The following is a 23270-nucleotide window of genomic DNA, read 5'->3' on the forward strand; positions in this document are numbered from 1 at the left end:
GGAAAATGAGATTCTGAAGCATGAACGGGTGGGTGAGGAGGGAGTGTGATCTTCGGTGGAGAGAAAAGCGTAGGCAATGGGATGGGCGAGAAGGTTCACATAAGCATTCTGAAGACAGTGTCTATAGCGGGTCAACCGGCGTAAAGGACTCGTGCAGGCACAGTACAGTGCTGATGCTGGTTCCCACTGAGCCGTTCATTTAGTCAACAAATATTTATTGTTCACCTACCCTGTGCCAGGCGCTAGCCTCGGCACTAGGGACCCAGCAGCCAGTAAATCATGTGCCCTAAAATGTGACGACTGTTGCCCTGATTTGGGCTCCAGCAGCCCTGCCCCATGTTCCTGGCAGCCAAGCTCTGATCTTCAATCCTGCCCACAGAGAGGGATCCTCATTTCAGCCACTCGTCGTGCAGACAGATTACACCTGCCCTCCCCCAGCCTCTGACGTGGGGCAGACACAGGAGCCCGGTGATCGGCTCGGCTGGAATAAATTACTGGCCCATCATCTTCATGCATAAAACATGGCACAGGAGGCCTGGGCCGGGCAGCCCAGCACAGCAGCTGCCTTCGGGCCAGTCGGGAGTTAAGGGAAGGAAAGAAAAGGCAAGTTTCAAGATAAAAGAAGTCAGCGGAAGCCTTGGATATAAAAAAGGAGAAGAGAGCTTTAAAACAAATTTTTTTTTATACGTCTGGCCTTGACTTCCTGTATCGCTACAAGCACTTCTTTTGCTCTCCAGCCATGAGAAGGTACTAGACCCTCACTTTGGGACCATGGTGTTACCTTCACGATTGCACTGGATCAGAAACAGGCCATGGAGGGACAGGATCCGGAGGCGGCAGCTCAACCGTGAGTGTTCCAGGGTGTTGCCCGCTCCCCCCAGACCCCCTCCCACTGCCCCCGCCTTCCTTCTCCACACCTTTCCCAGTATACGCATTTATGCCTCTCCTGCAAATCCGCTCCAAGCTTCCCCCCACCCTCTCCTCCTTCGTGTCCTGTGCACCCTCTTCCAATGGTCTTAATTTTCATCCACTTCTCTCTCCCTATTTCCTTCCTACAGCTCTATCCTAATTGGAGGTAACTAAACAAACTTTGTTTCAAGTAGCAAGCAAGAGAGGGCCTCTTTTCTTTATTTCTCCACTTGATGGAAAATACAAATACTTATACCAGTCAAGGGGTTGTGTGGATCGGAACTTTTGTTTATTATGGTGGGGGGAAAATGCAGTGTCTGAATCAAACAGGTATCAGTGGTGTAGTCAGAATGCATGAAACTCAAGGATCAGCGAGTCACATTTCCTTTAAGGATCCAATCATATGGTTTCTTATATTATCAAACTCATACTAAGATTCCCCTTGAGTTGACAGGAACTCTAACCAAAAGTGAGCTTTAATTAAATTAATTTATTTATGATTTATTAAACTATAGTTATTTACAATATTGTTTTAGTTTCAGATGTAAAGCTTCAGATTCTTTTCCATTATAGGTTACTACAAGATATTGAATATAATTCCATGTGCTATACAGGAAACACTTGTTGTTTATCTATTTTATATATAGTGGTGTGTATCTATTAATCCCATACTCCTAATTTATCCATCTCCTTCCTCTCTTCCCTTTAGTGACCATAAATTTGTTTTCTATGTCTTTGAGTCTGTTTCTGTTTGTAAATAAGTTGATTTGTATTATTATTTTAGATTCCACATATACGTGATATCATATAATATTTTTCTCTACCTGATTTACTTCACTTAGTATGATAATCTCTGGGTCCATCCATGTTGCTGCAAATGGCAATATTTCATTATTTTTTATGGCCGAGTAATATTTCATTGTATATATATACCACATCTTCTTTATCCATTCATGTGTCAATGGACACTTAGGTTGCTTCCATGTCTTGGCTATTGTAAACAGTGCTGCTATGAACACTGGGGTACATGTATCTTTTCAAATTAGCATTTTCATCTTTCTGGACGTATGCTCAGGAGTAGGATTGCTGGATCCTATGGTAACTCTATTTTTAGTTTTTTAATGAACCTCTACTGTTTTTCATAGTGTCTGCACCAATTTACATTCCCACTAACATTGTAGGAAGGTTCCCTTTTCTCCACACTCTCTCCGGCATTTATTATTTGTAGACTTTTTGATGATGGCATTCTGACCAGTGTGAGGTGATCAAAAGGGAGATTTTAGTGTTGATGTAATCTGAGAAAGAGAAAGCATTCTAAGATGTATGTGTCAAGACCACTATCCTTCAATAAGTAACAAATTGGTGTGTGTCTGTTGCTGGAAAGGTGTATTTAACTCAGATGTCAGCAAATTCAAATGGTTAGAGGGGCTGTGCTGCTAAGTTCAGTGAGCAAAAGGGCTGTTTTCAGGGTGGTAAGGAATAGCTCACTTTCTTATCTCTGTCATGGGAAAAACAATAGTGAAACCACGATGATAAATTACAACTGCCACTTGGCCTCAGTCTGAGGAGGCAATAGGGCATGGTGGAGACTGTGGTACATGGGAAGGCACTTGTACAGGAGGGCACCCACCATTCAGTGCCATCAGATTATTTGCATGAGGAATGGGGGTCTGACCGGTGGCCAGATTTCCCAATTTCCCTTTTTTTTTTTTTTTTTCAAAATATCCTATTTTCTAAGTGAAAGCTCTCAAGCTTAAACATTGGAAGTTAATTCTTTAAATTGCAAATATAGCCCATAGTGTGCTCTAATGCAAAATGTGACAGCTGTGGGGCACCAAGCCCTGGTTTAAGTGCTGGGTGCTGTTCTCATTAAAAGCCCATCACATAGTTTATTTAAGTCTAGTTATATGTTGGCAAGCCTTTCTTATGTGTTAAAAGCCCCTGGGGAAGACAGTTAAATTACGATGAATGAGTGGTTTAGGAACATAAATAAACAGAGTCTGCTAGCTTAGGAGGGCAAGCTGGGCTGGTTGCATTCCAAATGGCACCCCAATACAAGGAACTGCACCCAGCAAAATCATTCCTTAATATAATTGAAGACGCTCTTAGTAGTTTTTTCAGAGTCTCCACCTTATTCATCTGCTTCTTTCAGCTGCACCTACCTTGACCTTAAATTCCAGTTTTTGTGACACCTCATTTTGTGTTAGTATAAAAACAGTTGTGGCCCCACAGATTTAGGGCAGCATCTCTGCTGTCACTGAGAAAGGGTGGAGTGTGACCTGCATTATTGCCTACTGTTGGCCGGGTGGGGTTGGCCTTCCCTCTAAAAACAAGAACTTGGGAGAAAGGCCTGCTTCATTGTACTGATTTCACTTAAATTATGAGACTAAAATCTGGGTACTGTGATACAGTGTCTGCATGGTTTTAATATGAAACAATGATGTGTTAATAAATGTTTAATCCAAGCTTGATGTTCAGCAGGTTAGTCCTGACCTCTCTGGCCTATGTGTCTGAGGAAGGAGGGATTCTGACATTCCTCCAGGATGGTCAAGAGCTCTGCTGTATCAGGGTCAGGGTGAGTCAGAAATAGCAGCAGGATCAAGTGACTTTGGGGTTGATTTTTCCAACTCATGGAACCACTGAGCATGTTTGAAGGCAGAGAATTAGAGGCTGTGGAAAGGGAGACAGCGTGAAGACACTGAAGAGGGAAGGAACAATGGAGAAGCCTCTCACTGCAAACACCGGCTTGCAAGGCTAGTCCTAGACATTGTTTTGCGATTGCTAAGATTTGTCTTGGATAACTTTTCCTGTCCTCTTTCTCTGAGGTCTTTCTCACAGGTCAGCATCACCTCTGACTTGGAGACCCAAGCGTTGTTGCCTCTTGGGGTTATTCTGTCATTGAGAAAAATAAGTTAATAACCCTTTTTTCCTCAAATACACAAAGTCACCTTGAATGGCAATAGAGGGTATACATGCCACCACTCACCCTTTCCATGCCCGTGCAGACATTGCTAATCAACCACAGCTTTCTCCATATCTTTCTTTCCCAAGGAGGCCATACCCAATCTTAGAATCCTTTCCAATATAGTGCTGCTATTTGTAATCAATTATAATTGCCACAACAGTTGAAACCTGGATTTTTTTTCTATTGCTTCATAACAAATTGTCACAAGCTTATTGTCTTAAGACAACATACATTAATTATCTCACAGTTTCCATGGGACAGGACACTGGGTGTGAAGTAGCTGGGTCTTCTGCTCAGAGTCTCCCAGTGCTGCAGTCAAGGTGTTAGCCAAGACCACAGTCTCCTGAGGCTCATTGTCTCCTTCCAAGTTCAGTGGTTGTTGGCAGAATTCAATTCCCTGTGGTTGTAGGACTGAGGCTCTGAGCAACTAAAGGCTGCGCATTGTTCCCTGCCACATGGCCCTTTCTACATCATGGTAGTCTGCTTCCTCAAGGCCAACTAGAGAGTGTCTGTTGCTGCTTCTAATCTCTCCTTAAAGGACTTGCCTGATTAGGTCAGGCCCACCCAAGATAATTTCCTTTTTGATTAGTTCAAAATAAACTGATCAGGGACCTTAATTACATCTGCAAATCATTTATTTATTTATTTATTTTTGGCTGCATTGGGTCTTCGCTGCTGTGCATGGGCTTTCTCTAGTTGTGGTGAGCACAGGCTCTAGGCATGTGGGCTTCAATAGCTGTAGCACGTAGGCTCAGTACTTGTGGATCATAGGCTCTAGAGCACAGGCTCAGTAGTTGGGGCGCACGGGCTTCGTTGCTCCGCGGCATGTGGGATCTTCCCGGACCAGGGCTCGAACCCATGTCCCCTGCATTGGCAGGCGGATTCTTAGCCACTGTGCCACCAGGGAGGCCCTGCAAATTTTAAATATTTGCCATATACCAAAACCTAATAATGGAAGTAAAATCTCACCATATTCACGAGTTTTGCCCGCACCTACATGAGGGAATGACACAGAGCATGTGTACCAGGGGGCAGGAATCATGGGGCCATCTTAGAATTCTGCTTACTACAAAACCCAGTTGTCATCCTTGTAATAGAACCTTGATTCTGAGCTACTGGCTTTGTTTTTCTTTTTTACTTTCTATTGTGAAAAATCTTTAAATATACAGGAAAGTAGAGAAAATAATATAATGAATCACATATACCCATCTAATTTAACAGTTGTTAACATTTTGCCATATTTGCTTCTTCTGTTTTCCTACTGAAATAGTTTAAAATAAATTGCAGGCATTATGACATTTCAACTCTAAATATTTTAGTAAGAGCATCCCTAAAAAATAAGGGCCTTTTTCTACATAACTGCCTAATAAAATTAACAACGATCCCCTAATATTGTTTAATACATAGTTTATATTCAAATCTCCCAGGCAGAATACAATTCTTAATGTGCTCTCCTAATGCCTGTAAACCCTTAGAAAATGCCTGGAGCCGAGTGTACTCAAAAAGGTTTGAATTCAATCAAAATTATATTCATATTTTATAATCATGTTAAATCAGTGACTCCCAAAGTCCAATTTCCCCTAGTCCCTCTCACTTCTTTTCACTGCCAGGGTCTGTAATGAGATATTTACATTACTTACAGTCTATAATAGTGTGGGGTGGAAAATAATGGAACCAAGGTATGAGAGCTGTAATGTGTTACCCTTCTTAAGGATATTCAAATTTTATAAGAGGCCATCAATTAAATAAATTGTTTAAATAATAAAATGAAACATACCAGCAGAGATACCCAAATATGTGATGGTGGGCAGATATCTTGAGGAGAGGCTTATCTGGCACCCTGAAAACTGTTTTAAGCTGCTTACTGAGACCTCCCCAGGTAAAAAGAGGTCTAGAGAGAACACAGTGGGCACTTGGCCTTCTGAATGACGACAGCAGTGTCAGGGCAGGGGCTGGCAGTAAGGGGTAGGCACAGATAAGAGGGTGCCCTGTGACCCTTTCTTCCCTTGAACCTGCTAAAGTTTAGGGGTGATGAAAGGGAAAGTGTATAAACTTTGATAACAGGGAGATATGACTTCACATCCTACTTCTACATCTTAGCTCTTGGTCTGTGGGCAAGTCACTCTACATCCCTGAATGTCTACTTCCTTAAGCCCAAAATGGTTGTTATAACGACACCAACCTCACAGTGTTATTAGGGGGATTAAAAGACATAAAATGTATCAAGTGCCTGGCAAGTGGCAGCGGTGGCTATTGGGATCCGAGAGACTGGTAACGGTAATGGTGACCTTTGGGACAGGATAAAGGGGCTACCGTTGTCACCACCACGCTTTGGGGTTGGGGAAAATGCCATGCTGGAGAAGGTAGTCCCCTCTTACTCAGATCCTAACATCACCCCACTTCACCCCCATACCCGGCCAGCTTGCAACACACCAGGTAGGAGGCAACCCAGCCCCGCCAGGGGGAGACCCCTGGCCCCTGGGGGTGCAGTTCACTCCTGTTCTTCTGGGAAGCTGGGGTGAGTGTTCTCCCCAGTGGTGGATCCCCAGGCTGTTTGCAGTACAAGTAAATGCATCCAGGTGACATAGCCCAAGTGGAACTTACTGCTTTGCTGCCTTGAAAGGTAGAACTCCATGTCTGGGGAGAGCTTTGTTGGAGGAGGCTCAGGATGACACCCTCTGTGGACCCAACTGAAGCAATGGGAATGAGTTCTCTCTGTCCCTGAGAAGACAACAGTGACAAAGCTGATACCCGTTTGAGATTTGGGAATGCTGCTGTCTCAAAGATACCACTTGTCACTTCCTTCCCAGTGTTGATGTGACGTGGTCGTCTTGTTCGGCCGTTCTCCTGACTCAGTGTGGTGGTATTCTCCATTGCGATGGGGCAAGAAGGGGAGCCGTAAGCAGCAGTCTTGAGTTCCACACACCCATCCCTGGACAGTGGTTGGGAGAGCGGGTGTGATTTTGAAAGGGGGCTCTCCTGGACTGCTGGTTCTCCTACACAAGGAGGTAAGAACCCAGCCGGTTATTCCTTACCCGGTGTGGCCTTGGAGCCTTTTCTAAATACCTCTGTGTCTCCAGATGAAACGGAAGACAAGGGCTGGTGCTGGGCAGGCCCCAGGTAGCCAGGGGCTGATGGATGGAGGCGTGTGCACAGCGCCTTTCCCAGAGCCTCTTCCATCCGCGCAGGGCCACCCACTCTGCAGATGGCCCCTGCTCGCCAGAGACCCAGCATCAGCTTACAGAGCAGCCTGCTGACTATCGGTTTTCCGCCCAGCTCACCTGTTATCTGGGGAGGGTCGGCAGACGTGCTGTGAGGCTGGAACGACTCTCACGTTTCTCCTCAGGGCTCCTCCCCTCCGGGATTTTGCACCAGCTTAGGGAAGCCATATGGCTGCAGATTGACCTTTTCAGCCTGGATACAGACACCCAAACGTCCTAGACCACAGCAGAAGCCGTGCTGCTGCCTTTCCTGACTTGCTGCCTCGGTATCTTGCCATTGATCGAACTTAATTAGAATTACTCCCAAATGTCAGATTCCCAGTGCTGCTGTCGCTGATTCAGGCTGGGCTTCTCTGTTTTTGTTTTTAATTGAAGTATAGTTGATTTACAAAGTTGTGTTAATTTCTGGTGTACAGTAAAGTGATTCAGTTAGACATGTATATTCTTTTCCATTATAGTTTATTAGAAGATATTGAATATAGTTCCCTATGCTATACAGTAGGACCTTGTTGTTTCTTTTATATATAGTAGTTTATATCTGCTAATCTCAAACTCCTAATTTATCCCCCTCTGCCCCCTGCTTTCCCCTTTGGTAACCACAAGTTTGTTTTCTATGTTTGTGTGTCTGTTTCTGTTTTGCAGATAAGTTCATTTGTATCACTTTTTAAGATTCCACATATAAGTCATTTCACGTGATATCTGTCTTTCTCTGTTTGGCGTACTTCACTTAGTATGATAATCTCTGGGTCCATCCATGTTGCTGCAAGTGGCATGATTTCATTCTTTTTTATGGCTGAGTAATATTCCATTGAATATATGTACCACGTGTTCTTTATCCATTCATCTGTCAATGGACATTTAGGTTGCTTCCACGTCTTGGCTATTGTAGATGCTGCTGCTATGAACATCACGCTGCACGTATCTTTTCAAATTAGAGTTGTCTCCAGATATGTGCCCAGGAGTGGGATCACTGGATCATATGGTAGCTCTATTTTAAGTTTTTTAAGGAACCGCCATACTGTTTTCCATAGTGGCTCTGTTCTGTCTTATACCCCATGAACTCCTCGCTTGGCTCCTGTTTCCTTTAAAGCCATAAGCTTAAAGATTTGGGAGGAGGTAAGCAAGGGGATCACCCCAAGTGTAAAAAAAAAAACCAAATAAAGAAGCCTTTTAGAACGTTTCTGTAAACCACGGGTCACATGTTTTCCTAGGTTCCAGTCTAGCCACCCGCTAAAGTCGCCCATGAACAGCCTCAGCCCAGACAGCGGGCAGGCTGGCCCCCCAGGGCCTGAGTTTCTCCACAGTTCTGCATCCTGTTTACCAGCTGTTCTGTCAAGTACTGAGAATCTGACTGTATTTTGTTTAGTGAGCCTAATATTCATACTGGTGTAAGAGTTAAGTGATATAGCTTCCAACATGACATTACCTGTTTTCTCATCATCCAGAAAATGAATTGCTTTCCATAGAAGACTTATCCTCAGCCTTCCTGCCTGAGTGATTGAGTCCCAGAGTGCTACTTCCAAATGCCCCATTCCAGCTTATACTGTCAAGGATTAAAAGCATGGGAAACCCGAGAAAGGGAGATACTTTGAATAATTCAAGGGGGTTCTGTTGGTTGAGAAAGTGCTCTCTTTGTATGTCCATTGATCTGGACAGATATTTTAGCCATCTCCAGCCAAGGACGGACAAAAGAGAGGGTGTGGAGGGAAAGAGAGGAAGAAGAAACAAATTCGAACACAACTAACTGAAATTATAAAGAATGAAAACTTCAAACAGTGGGATTAGAGGACGCAGAGCTTGGTGGCGGGTCTTAAAGCCTTTCATCCTCAGATTGGTCGTTGGTGGACAGATCTAAAGAGCCCACAAGTTAACCGCTGGAATAACAACCTGGACTCTGGTTGGAAGCAGAAAATTACCAAAACAGCAAATTTTCTCAGCAGCATTAAGCCAGTGTATTACGTTGGGGAGGAGGAGGGTCTTAGGGGATAGGAACCATCTGGAAATATGTTAGCCTAAAAGCAAGCCACTATGTGAGTACCAGTTTTTCTATATCAAGATCCAAGAAACTGTTTAACTGCACAGGAATGTGTGCATATGTTTGTGTACACGTACACAAACACACACACAGACACACCCCAGTTGTCAAGAATGTGAGGACTGTGAGCTTGGGCAGCAGCACTAAAAAATAAATGTCTTTCGTTTGTTTTGATCTGATACAAAGCTATTATGTCTTTGTTGTATAAAACTCAAACAATTCAGAAACACATAAGAGGGAGAGGGAAAGTCATCTAGAATTCCCAGCCCCCTCATTGTACAGCATAGAGCTCCCATTTCTTTTTCTAAAACATACTCAATATATTATTTTCATCGGCTCTGTTCTGCAACTTGTTTGTTTCACTTAACAACACAACTTGAATACCTTTCTGACAGTCAATGGCCATAAATATCTTTAGGCTGGGTCCATACAGCCAAATTCAAATGGAGGCCTGCAGAGTTTGGGCAGTTTAAATGTATCTAATCTGATTCACTTATTCCTGAAAAATTATTATAATTATAAAAGTGGATTGTATTGGATGGGGACTGAACTGTTTGCTTAATTATTCACATAGCCTGGGTGTCACTGACTCTCCAGCTGTGCCGTGCTGGCCTGCCTGTACTCAGATGATAAGGAGGAGTGTTTAAAAGGTCAGGGTAATCAGGAGAGGGTTTGTGTATCTACTTTCAGAAAACTATCCCACACACAGTCCTTGAAGGGTAAATCTTTTCATCCCCCACCAAAATGAAGGGTGATTTGGGAACAAGACCATTCCCTATCCCATTGCAGGTTGGTGCCATTGGTGCCTGGTTCCCAAGGCACCAGGATGTCCTTGTACTTCGGGGTGGGTAGCTTGGCACTTAGCTCCATCATAGAATGGAATGCGAAGAGGCATCTTAAACCTGAGCCTGCACACAAAAAGGGTCCGGCAAGATCGAGAAAAACAATCTAGGATATTTGCTATCTTTGAATTGCTGCTGCCCAGAGCTTTGTTCCCTGAGTTTCTGTGTACGAATAGAGTCAAATTAATCCAATCCTTCAATTTTCAAGCAAGTAACAAAAACCCATAAAGGACTTACTTGCTAATATTGTGTTAATGCGAGGATAGCAAATTCATGTAAATGAGCCTGCAAATAATCTCAAGAGATTTCCGCCCCCCCATGGACCAAGAGGAAGCTTTACTTCTGTCAGGATGGTTTCAAAGGGAGAGAAAGGATGCTCTTTTGAGCTATCAGAAATGATGAAAGCAATTTTGTGGGCCTGCAAGCACCCTCTAAATGGTACAGATGATGAAGGGATGTGTTAGATGTATTTTTTAATGTTTTCTGAGATTTCATAAGCAACAATTTTTACATACAGAAAAGTTAAAAGAATTATAGAGGGAACATCCATATAACTACCAGCTAGATTCTACTACTAATATTTTATTATACTTGCTTTATCTTATATCTACCCATATATCCACCCCTCTATCAATCCATCAATAAATCTTATTTTAATGCTTTCAAATTTAGTTACAGACATCCATACACTTCACTCCAAACACTTCAATATGTATGTCATTTAATCTTTGTTACTGGTTCTCTAAAAATATTTAGTCAAGTTTTTTGAAGTTTAATTTACATAGAGTACTTTTTTTATAAGAGCACTTTTACTTTTTAGTGTACAGTCCTGTGAGTCTTGGCAAACACCTATGGTTGTGTAACTACCACAACAATCAAGATATGAAAAGTTCCACCACCTCAAACATCCCCTCATGCTCCTCTGTAGTCAACCACGCCTTCGTCAGCTGATGGTCTGCTTTCTGTCCTTATCGTTTTGCCTTTTTCAGAATGTCTTACAAATGGAACTATAACCTGTAGCCTTGTGAGTATGGCTTCTTTCGTTTAGCATAATACATTTGAGGTTCATCCCCGTTGTTGCATGCACCTTTGTGCATCTTCATTGCAGAGTAGCATCCATTACTGGATGTATTTTTATCAGGTATAATCATGTGCAGGTGGTAAGATCTCTCATCACCAAAAAGCATGGCCAAACAGCAATCACCAGAGTGGACAGCCCCTGAGGTCTCCATGGTCCTCATGGCTCTGTGCCTGTCTTGGGAATCTCTAGGCAAATCAAGGACAAGGAACCTCTCTGGGGTCCCAATGTGCCTCATCTGTGCCCTGGGAATATTAGTGGGAACTACTCAGGGATACTTTATTCAATCAGCAGTAAAGGATTATGGTTCAGAAGGTAGCAATCCTACGTTTTTTTTCTTTGACGTTGTATGTGATTGCAGAACCTGTACACAAGTCAGGGATTGTTTCTCCCAATGTGAGACCTAAACTCAGGCTGATACGGAAGAGCAGAGGCCAGGGGAGGCAGGAGAACCAGGATGGGAGAGGGGGAAGAGCCGTTCTCTAGTGGAGGCTGTGCTGGCCCTGACAAGCTATGACACAGTCACAGTGGATCCAGGAGTCCTGCTGGGGTTCAAGAGCTTTCTGGCTGCCTTGTTCTTACCCTCTCCATTTTCTTTCCCTAACTCAAGTTAAACTTCTGTGTTTTGCATCTAAAATAATAACACCCAGCACACAGAGAGAAAAGAGTGAAAGAACATCTTGATTTCTTTAGGAAATCATGTCGTTTAGCTTTATGCTTCTAGTACAGCTTTGAGCTGAGCAGCCCACACACCGTTACCATTCTCCCAGAGGACAAGGAATCGACTTCCTTCTGTTTCCTCCACAGCTGAAATGAAGCTGTGTGGTTTTTAAGATGAGAAACATAATCTTCAGGGAGAGACTACATATTTTTTTCTTCACCCTCACTCCTAATGCGAACTCCATTTCTGTATCATCTGAGAAGGTGATGGTGGGGTGGGATGTGAGTGTCCCTGCCAAGGGCTTGGGATTTGTTTCCGGATCTTGCCTCTGAGCACCTGGGAGACATCAGTCAGACCACTCACCCTCTTCATACGGGCAATATACATTCTTTTTTGCCCAGGCCAGGAGTTTGCACTTGGTTTCTTGTGCACCCCTTCTTACATCACCTCTTCAGGGGTAACTGCTTCCAGGACTCTGCTGCCTCCAGCTGTACTAGGAAATGATGTCCCCCTCTGTCCTAGACACAGCCCAATTCTCACCTTTCCTCTTCCCACATCAAACCAAACTCACTCCTCCCTGTCACTCCTCACTTATTGGGGACAGAACTTGTGCCAGGCACTGTGTGAGTCATTCTCCCCCCCCCCCAGGGAATTCCCCCATCTTATTATTATTATTTTTTTAATTAATTTGTTTTATTTTTGGTTGCATTGGGTCTTTGTTGTTGCACGTGGGCTTTCTCTAGTAGCCGTGAGCAGAGGCAGCTCTTCGTTGGGGTACGGCGGGCTTCTAATTGCAGTGGCTTCTCTTGTTGCGGAGCATGGGCTCTAGGCACATGGGCTTTAGTAGTTGTGGCACGTGGGCTCAGTAGTTGTGGCTCGCGGGTTCTAGAGCGCAGGCTCAGTAGTTGTGGCTCGTGGGCTTAGGTGCTTCGCGGCATGTGGGATCTTCCCAGGCCAGGGCTCGAACCCATATCCCCTGAACTGGCAGGCAGATTCTTAACCACTGCGCCACCAGGGAAGCCCTATATGAGTCTTTCTTTCACTTAATCCTCATCCAAAACCCTACGAGGTTGGTCACTGTATCCATTTAGCAGGTGAGGACTTTGAGGCTCAGAGAAGTTAAAGCATTACTAAGTAGCAGAACAGAGCCAGTATTCAAAGTCATTTCTGTACAAGTACAAAGCATTTTTCATGGTAAGAACTTTTATCTCCAGGACTCAATCCCCAATCAGCTGTCTCCCAGTCTAGCAGTTTTTCCAGCTTCCTGCACTGTCTATTCAGAAAATCCATCTTACCATGCTTCCCCAAATATAAAAATGTGGGCCCAGTTGAAATGCACACAGTGCTGGGAGTCTCCTAAAGGTGGATTCCAGGGCTAGGAACGTCTGACAGCAGTCAGAGGTATATCTGGTGTCTGCTGGGAACAGTATCTTCCAATGCTGTGCTAAACGCACCAGTGTTTGAGAAATATACAGAAGGAAAATGCTAACCAAATGTTAAAACTGTATGGAATATCTACCCTGAGTCTCTGGATTCTTTTCTGTGCCAGACAGGCCCACCACGAGGCCCACTCAGAAAGAAACCTGAACACCCAGGACCCCTGGGCTCAGAGCTAGTGCCTGTCTTGGCCAGACATTGCCCTGTCTTCTCCAAAAGCAACTGAAAGCAGACACACACAACCCCACCTCCCACCGCGCCCCGCCCCCACACCCCCCAGCCTTCCCCTCCATGACCTGAAGCGTCCCTGCCTCCAGGGTCCCAGCACCATTTAGTGATCCCTTGCCACAGGAAACTTGCCTGTTCCCACCTGTTAAGTGACTGTTAAGTGAGTTTCCCATCCTGGTGGTGGCTTCTGACCATTGTGCCTCCTCCCCACGTGGCACTGCCTCCAAGCCGAGTCGAAGCGCAGAACAGAGCAGGACAAGACCTGAAGTCGCACCAGGATGTGGTGACCCACACCCAGGGGCCCCTTTCCTCTGCAGCACAAACTCGGTTCAAGGCCGCGCCCACGCTCACTGGAAGATGCCTCCTTCAGTACTCAGAAGGGGGCTCGGCTCCTAGTTTGCCATTTGTAATGTGGCCATCGGGAGCCTGGTGACCCATGTACTGGCGGAGCTGGGGCGATGTGTGCCCTCCGTTATGCGCCGAGCAGGGAGAAACAGAAACCCCACACTGCACATCGATATTTGAAGTCTGGACACTGACCCTCCCGCAGAGGTCACGCTCATAGACTTTCCTTTCTGACCTTGGGGATGAGTTTGTCCGTCACCGTTGCGCTCCTCCTCTTACGAACCCGCCGCAGGCTGGGCCACTGACCAGCCCCGTTACACCGTGTGCTTCCGCTTTTCTAGGCTCCTGGGCTGCACCGGGAGGGTGGAATCCACCCCTCAACAATAGTCCTGAACATTAAGTAAGATAACACACGTGAAAGTATTTTGTCAGCCTGAAGAACCATTCAAATATCTCTGTTCTTAGTCTAGCAGATTAGAGTATGCCTTTAAAATTTAATTTTTTCTATCTTAAAAATATAATATATCAGGAAGTCCTTCATGGGCTTACGCTTCTTTTAGTATTTGAAAATTTGAACACTTGATTACAGGAGACTGGCAGATCCGAAAAGTGCCGTTTGCCTGAGTGGTTCCTTTTGGCCTTGCTGTGTCAGGGCTTGTGGGGCGCCCTGGGGTCAGCTCCAGGCCCTCATCTCAGCAGCCATGGAATGGGTGGACAGAGCGAGGACAGACAGACCTGCCTCTTCTTGCTCTCTGCCCCCACTGGAGAACAGGTGTGTTATTTATTTCCTCCAGGCCTTCAGCCTCCTATCTCCTGCCAGCTTCCTTTCAGAGGGAATTCCTGCTCCATATCTCAGGATTTTTCTCTGTTTATTCTCTTTAAAATTGTCAGGGTCTTGCATTTAAGATCACTGTAATCTCCATTGTACTGTGAAGGGTCACCAAGTCAAAGAAATAGCAGGGGAATTCATATTCTAAATTCATGCAAATGATTTCTTTAAAAGTATACATTAATTTTTTCCCTTTTAAAAATGGACAGAAAAAGGAAAGATGTACAGCAATTCAAAATAGAGAACAAAAGTCACGCCTCCAGAAATTCTGAGGCTTCTTGTTTTTCAGGAGAAACAAGAAGGATTTATAATTAGTGTCACCATTGTTTACATACTGACCTTCCAAAGTGCTTTAGAAGATTAATCTCTTCAATCTACCTTCTTCGTCCTTTATTTTTATCTGCCCTTCAGTCCTTTATTTTTATCTGCAAAGCAAAGGTAGACTTTAGCCTGCCTTTATGTGAATTGTCATAAACTGAACTAGTGAGACCTGAAATAATGAAACTCAACTCTCCTTTCTACATGTGGTGAAATGCATACCTATATAAATATCTAAGAAAAATGTACTAACAGCCAAATGCAACCAATGGAAGCAACTTCCCTCTTTTCCGCACACAATAGCCCTGATTAATTATACAGCACTGGGAATAAAAAACCTCTTATGTAGCATTTTGTGCTTTTGTTCACCTTTCGTTTTACGTGTAATTAGCATTCATTTATAAAACTGTCTTTCTGAACACAATCCTTTCAAAAATGGCTCACCTCAGAAAAACCTAGTCTCTGTAACTTTTAATCCCATGCAATTTCTTCAGTTTCTTTTGCTCATGAATACACTTAGAATTTGGCTTCAAAATACCATGAGTTAAAGGACAAATAAAATATCACTTAGAGTCAGAAAGAATCTCATCAGGCCTTTCTCACCTTCTGAGATGGCCCACACTCTGTATGTGGAGTGTGTTTCTCTCTAAATAAATCTACTTCTTTTTTTAAAAAAAATAAATTTATTATTTAAAAAAAAAAAGAATCTCATCAATGCATTACAGTCCTTCCATTCAAGCCTGTATTTCAGTCTCCTACAGCTCTGATTCTTGACCTCTAGGAAAATCAACTTCTTACTCTTCCTGAACAAAAATGACTCACTGGAGGGACTATGTGAAAGTCCTTGAAGTTCAGAATCAGAGCTTCCACTGCTGGTGGGACTGTAAACTGATACAACCACTATGGAGAACAGTATGGAGGTTCCTGAAAAAACTAAACATAGAACTACGATATGACCCAGCAATCCCACTACTGGGCATATATCCTGAGAAAACCAGAATTCAAAAAGAGTCATGTACCACAATGTTCGTTGCAGCTCTATTTACAATAGCCAGAGCATGGAAGCAACCTAAGTGTCCATCGACAGATGAATGGATAAAGAAGATGTGGTACATATATACAATGGAATATTACTCAGCCATAAAAAGAAATGAAACTGAGTTATTTGTAGTGAGGTGGATGGACCTGGAGTCTGTCATACAGAGTGAAGTAAGTCAGAAGGAGAAAAGGAAATACCGTATGCTAACACATATATATGGAATCTAAGAAAAAAATGAAAGGTCATAAAGAACCTAGGGGAAAGATGGGAATAAAGACACAGACCTACTAGAGCATGGACTTGAGGATATGGGGAGGGGGAAGGGTAAGCTGTGACAAAGTGAGAGAGCGGCATGGACATAATATACACTACCAAATGTAAAATAGATAGCTAGTGGGAAGCTGCCGCACAGCACAGGGAGATCAGCTCGGTGCTTTGTGACCACCTAGAGGGGTGGGATAGGGAGGGTGGGAGGGAGGGAGACACAAGAGGGAAGAGATATGGGAACATGTGTATATGTATAGCTGATTCACTTTGTTATAAAGCAGAAAGTAACACACCATTGTAAAGCAATTATACTCCAATAAAGATGTTAAAAAAAAAAGAAAAAAAATCAGTGTTTCTAAAGCCATGTTGGAATATTCGTAGTCATCACATCACAGGAAGTATATCTTTTTAAACCCTGTGTGCATTTTTCTTTAGACAAATATATGGTCTTTTCAATTCCAGCATCTAATTTTTATTTCAATCCATTGTATTCTGCAAAGAGTAAAAGAAAAATATTTTTGTGTGTCCTCAGAAGTTCAGTTTAAATTCAGAAGATCTCTGACTTTTCCCTTCTTTTATGACACAACTGTTGCTGGGGTGGGGATGAGGGGAATAGAAAGAGCTTCCTTATTGGTTTCTGTCATTTTTTTTAAAGGCCCCATTGCTTTTCCATTTCTAACCCTGAAAGGTCTCATTGTCATGATACCCAGTGTCCCCCTAGCTCTGGCCTCCCAGAACACTATTGTTCACTAGATAGTTTCTATATAAATCCAAGGTGCTATCTCCAAGTAGCAGAAAATTTAAACAGCACTGGCACTTTTTGGAATTTCTTTGTCTATAAGAACCATAGTGCTAAATAAGTAGAAGCTTTTAAATTACCCTTTTCCCCCTTTGACTATATCTTAGATAAAATTCATAGAACTCGCACCACCCACGTGAACACCAGGACCTGTGGGTGGGAGTGGACATGAGGCAGAGAGGGTGTCGAGTGCCCATTCAGTGGAGAGACAGACACCCCCATGCACACCTCCATCCTCCCTGTCCGCTCCCCTCTCCCCGCCCATCTTCTCTTTCTTTCTTGGCTCTTCTTCCCTCCATTTAGTGTGAATATTTGGAGGTTAACTGGGCATGATTACACGTCTCATTACTCACCTAACAATATCTAACCCAGAGTCACAAACTTGGCCTCCGAGAATGTTGTGAACCCAAAAAAGATGGCAACTTCGTTTTTCAAATGTGTAGCTAGAAACATAGAAAATAGCTTTCCATGTCCTAGAGAGACACTGTAGTGGGTTGTCGGTGTAGGGTCAGGCCGCTCCAGGACACAGAACTGGAGACCTTCAATCATTCACTGTCTCTGACTGCTCTGAAAATGAGTCTACTGGACAGTGACATTCACATTTCCAAAATTAATTTATACTATACTTGGATTTTCTCTTTTTCCTGTCTCCAACTACCTTTGACAATTAGTAAACAGTTCTCCAAAACTTAGAAATCTTGTTTGGGCTGATTGAAGGTACAATATTAGTTATATATGTTATATTAAAAAGAAATATATTGCCCTTCAGTTGCGGATGACTAAACAAACCGTGGTACATCTATACATGGAGATACTACTCAGCAATACCCAAAAAAATTTAAAAAAAAGAATGGTTACATGCAACCACATGGATTGTTCTCAAATGCATTATGCTAAGTGAAAGAAGCCAGACTCCAAAGGCTGGATCATACACACTGTATGATTCAACTTACATGACATTCTGGGAAAGGCAAAACTATAAGGACAGAAAACAAATCATTGGTTGCCAAGGGCTGGATGGAGAGGTTGACTACAAAGAGGTCTGAGGGAACTTTTTTTGTATGATGGAACTCTTCTAAATCTTGATTGTGATGGGGGTTACACTATCATATGCATTTGTTAAAACTCATAGGACTGTACACTAAAAAGGATGAATTTTACTCCACGTAAATTATACCTTAAAAAGTCTAATCCCATTAAATTTATGGGTTTATTGCTATATAGTTACAGAGCATTTTTAAAAGTTTGATATGTAGGTCCCCTTGCCACCAACCTTCATTATAAACCAATTATTTGATTCAAAGAATTAAGGAATGTAGGGTGGTTATTTCGTATAATAGGGTAGATATCAGTCTGGTCCCTTACCAACTCATGCTATAGACAGACTCCCCAGCCAAATGCTGGGACCCTTCACAATCTTGCCATATGTGCCACAACCTTTCGCCTATAACTCCCCCACCTGATCCCTCTTATCAGGCAGGGCTGTCTCCCCACAGCCTCTCTAATGCTCAGAGCTTATCCCTCCATCCAGGGTTTCTCCCACGCAGTCGCCTGTCCAGGAATGCTTTCCTTTTCCCTCTCTTCTTCCTCCTTTTCACCTCCCTTCCATCGTCAGGAAACACCCAGGAAATGAGCACTATTCTAGGTACAAAGGAAACAAACGATAAACTAGATATGAGTCTTATCCCCAGAGAGCTAACAGGCTAGTCATATAGGTCCAGGAAATAGGATTTATGCAACATGCTAGAAGTGTTTTGACAGAATGATTTGTGAATTTTATTTTCTTTTAGCTCATCGGGGTTATCCAATCGACATTGAATACTTTAATAAGTAATTTTCGGTAATAAGAAGGGAAAGCAGAAATTAAGGGCTTAATAAGTGGTGTGGATCAGAGGTTGTCAGACAGCTAGACATTAGGATGTCAAAAGTTAGAAATTGTCAGTATCAAGAAGGGAACTGGTGGGAGGAGATGTCCTGTGGAAACCTGTTACAAATGACAGACACACCCATCTTAATCTATGTTGATGTGTCTCATTCACATTAAGAATCAAGCTGAAATATCAGATTGACTCATTGGATGGCACAGGGGAAATTGACTTTTGGAGAGCATAATTAATTGCAATGATCAGATCCTAGGAGGGAAAATATAACATATCTCCCATATGTTGCATTTCGAAGTCAGCTCAGTTCTATATTCATTCTTTAAGTCAGAATGATCTTTTGGTTAAGGGAAAAAAATGTGCTTTCTTTCTTGCACAATTACCACTAACAAAAAAGGACATTTACTTCGGTTTATTATTCAAAGAATAATAAATCAACGTTACCCACAAGCAAATTTCAATACTAGCTGCTTTTAGATAAGATCTACTGTGATACATAGTATTGGAGATCATTGGTAAAATAAAGTACAAAGGAGACATAAAAAATTCTGTAATCCACCATCTAGATAGAACTACTATTAACACTTTGAAGTATGTCTTCCTAGACTTCTGTTTACATACATATTTGTATAAAATAATTGGGGTAATATTATATAAATAAGATTTTGGTAATCTTCTTTCAATTAATATAATACCATAAAAATGTCCCCATGATAATAAAAATTCCTCAAAAACTAGATTTTTCACATGGTAGCTATATTTCATCATACAAATTATCAAAACCTATTGACATCACTTTCTAATTGTTCACTAGAATTAACATCTTTCTACAATTATTATCTACACCTCTGATCATCTTCATAGAAAAGATTTCTTTAAGTATGATACTAGGGTATAAATCAAAGGCTATAAATATTTTTAAGTCTCCTGATACATACTGCCAAATTGCCCTCCTTGAAAGTGGTAACAATTTATCCCGAGAGTGTAACAACTTTACGATTTAGCTTTGAACCTATTAGAGTATTTGTGTTAAAAATATACACGTTGGTCAAAAGTGGTACAATTTGGGCATCAAGAAGAATAATGCCTGCTGTTGGTTGAAATACATTAAATATATAACAATCTTGAATTCATAATGAAACACACATAAGCATTGACCACCTTTGGAAGTTTCTAGAACACTAATTTATTATCCTAAAAATATGCTTTAAATAAATAAATTACACATTTTTCCTTTCTTCCCTGTATGAGCTATACTTCAAACTAAGTAAATAGATCATGAGGGAATCACAGCTAATAAATGTAGAAGGAATAACCGAATTTATAAAATTACCGTTTTGCAATTCTCGTGAAATAATGGATAGAGACAATGATCATCAGTGGATGTCTAAACTATCAATGAGAAGTTTGGGGGGAACTTTATAATGTAGGGATCCAGCTGACATCACATGAACCCACCAACTGATCTTAACATCATAGCTGGTCATTAGGGCCTGGGACTTTGATGGAAATAGGAAGCATACAGCATCACCTACGAGTAGTCTTACCAAAAAAAAAAAACTGAACTGGAATCTAATCAAGATCTCATCTAATCTAAATCTTATAAACTACTAGTTTATAGGCAACAAGGAATAGAGGAACAAATTAAGCCACATCATGAGGAAGTAATCAGCCCAAACTAGAATGTGGAAAATTCTACAGGACAAATTTTCTACCAGTAAATAGTGTTTGTTGGCTAAAATGCTGGGGATGAAATCAGTGCTGGGGGTGATGAAGGGAAGTTCTGTGCAGAAGAATCCCTACTTTAAAAAAAAGCTGGAGAAAAAGTAACAGAATAAGAAATTCTTATTACACAGTGGAAATCCAATATAGTCCAATGAGTACTAAATACAAACTCTCTTTTTTTGGTGGTAGATTATTCTGCGTATTATTGGGTTTGCTTCAGCCAGAATTCTAAATGTTTTCTCTGTTTCTGATTTTCTGGGAACATGTATCAGTTTGCTATTTTAACATAAAGCATTAGGCTTTACGTTAGGCTTCTGAGCTAGTCAAGATTTCTTACTGTATTTGAAATCACAAGCCTAATTCAAACATTTAGGGTAGTGGCCACCAGGTGGTGCCACTTTATAGTTTTTCTCAACCCAACATAAAACATTTCTTCAGAAATTAATAGAAAGAAGCAAGGACCTAACACGTTATCCACTCATATAATTTTTCTAGAAAACTATAGCTCCTCATTAAATAATTTTGTATAATGATCAATCTTTAACTTACTGGCAAACCTAAATCTCTGTTATGGTTCCTTGTCACTAAACACAACTGTCATTTGAGGATTGTTCAACTAAACTTTTTTTTCTTAAGGAGAACGTTTAGCTTTCTCTCACCTTTGGAGTTTTCTCAGGATTTATGTATATTTGACAACTTTATTTCCTACTTTACAATAATGAAATTACATTTCTTTCTTCCCTATGAGAATGTGAGCTTCTTGGGGACAAATATGATTTTATTTCTGTTGGTAATTTTGTGCTTGGCAATGTGTGGCTCCTGGTAGATGCTCAGCATATGTCCGCAGAAAGAAACGATAGAATCAGGAAGGGTATGAAGTGCACCCGTGAGTTTACATTTTACAATTCTGTCCTCTACCCGTCGTTACTATCTTTCTTACCAATATGGGATATTCTTTACACTTCTCCAAGTAATAGCTCTTCTGGATAAATCGTCTACTACATAGTGGTCTGCAGAGAAAAAGCAATAAGTAAACACCACCACACGCTTGTGTCTGCACCTTGATTTTTTTCAGTACCAACAAGTCTTTATGCATTCATTGTATTTTTTTTCAGGGCAAAAAGAGAGGAGAGGGAGAGAGTTGGCATGTTTTACAAAATGACAGAAGGGAAAGGAAGTACCCAGTAGAGTGAAATCGACCAATAAGTAAATATCCTCCAGTAATGGGGTCAGGAATGAAGGGAAAGAGAAGGGAATGACCAGACATACTTTTCCATCCCCTTTCCATTCCTCCCTCACCATAAATTCAAAAATTTTGGTTTCTAGTAGTAAACATAGTTGTACATTCATTTGCCTCCTATTTTGTGGCCACTTTGACATAAGTTTCTTGCAGCCATGTAAAACTTCCTGAATGACATACATATATTCATTTCCTTTTCTCCTCCCACCCCCACTTTTTAAGCCCTGACACCCCTCTGCCCCCACTTCTCTCTACCCTAGATTGGAGATTAAATAGGTTTGGTCCATCCAAATATAGTAGAATGTGTGTTTCATGTGAATTACAGCAAGAAAATTGTACTTGACCAGGAGGATTGGGCAAGAGGGTAGCAGTGGTCCCAGTTTCTTCAGATTTTCCACACAAATGGTTCAGGAATCATCACAAGATACAAATATGTATGTGTGTGTGTGGACACAAGGGGGACACACCTTGTTTTTTGAAGTTTTAGTTTTAGTTTCTTTCTAATCAGTGCTTTCTCCAGCAACACACTTCTAAGTCACTGAATCATATTTCTTGAAAAATAATTGATTTTTAGTTTCAAAACCAGATGCTGCTCCACCATGGCAGCTTCTCACGAAAGAATCCTTAATTCTGTAAACAATTTTAGAATATCGGTAAATAGAATTAAACTGTTTTAAAATAGAATTATATGATAGCTTCCTCACTTACTCCAATAAACCAGTCATTTTCTTGGGTGTTGGATTATTACATTTTTGTTACTGTGGTAGTCAGAATAATGACCCCTTAAAGAAGTCTTCTCCAATCCCTGCAACTGGTTACATGGCAAAGGAGAATTAAAGTTGCAGATAGAATTGATGTTGCTAATCACTAACCTTAAAATACGAAGATTATCCTGTATTATCTAGGTGGGTCCAAAGTATTCATAAGGATCCTTATAAAAGGGAGCTGGAGAATCAGAGTCTAAGAGATTGCTTGGCTGGCTTTGGTTAAGATTGCTTGGCTGGCTTTGAAGATGGAGGTTGGGTCCACAAGCCAAGGAATGCGAGTGGCCTCTAGAGACTAGAAAAGGCAAGGAAAAGGTTTCCCCTTAGGGCTTCCAAAAGAAAAGCAGTCCCACTGACACCTCGATTTTAGGATCTCTGACCTTCAGAATAAATTTCTGTTGTTTAAGCCACTAAATTTGTGGTAATTTGTTATAGCAGCCATAGGGCCCTGATACAGTCACCAAATACTTGAATTCAATCCATGTGTTCCCTTGACATTAAGAAATTACTTATATGTGTAGCTCATCCTACTTGTTGACAACCCTTATTACTTACAGGTTTTAAGCAGAAATGTGTGTTTTAAGTATACTACTAGTAACCAAAATATCCATTTCAGCTCCCAAAAGAACTATTCCTATCATGAAGCCATCTAAATACTTTACAGTAAATTTAGTTTTTCTTTTGAAAC

At 41.8% G+C, this 23270-nt stretch overlaps 1 protein-coding gene across 2 annotated transcripts in view; it reads left to right on the top strand.

Annotated features, from left to right (window-relative positions):
- The first annotated feature begins 761 nt into the window (after positions 1-761).
- The window catches only part of RIPOR2 (RHO family interacting cell polarization regulator 2), a 215122-nt gene continuing 192613 nt past the window's right edge, over positions 762-23270 (top strand). The window contains exon 1 of one of the 2 annotated variants that reach the window (XM_067006657.1): positions 762-847. In XM_067006657.1, coding sequence (XP_066862758.1) covers positions 772-847 — 76 coding nt within the window. In that variant the 5' untranslated portion in view covers positions 762-771. The remainder of the gene's footprint in view (positions 848-23270) is intronic. The other variant, XM_067006653.1, reaches the window with a different exon arrangement.

This window comes from Kogia breviceps, chromosome 10 (assembly GCF_026419965.1).
Source record: "Kogia breviceps isolate mKogBre1 chromosome 10, mKogBre1 haplotype 1, whole genome shotgun sequence".
Lineage (NCBI taxonomy): Eukaryota > Metazoa > Chordata > Mammalia > Artiodactyla > Physeteridae > Kogia > Kogia breviceps.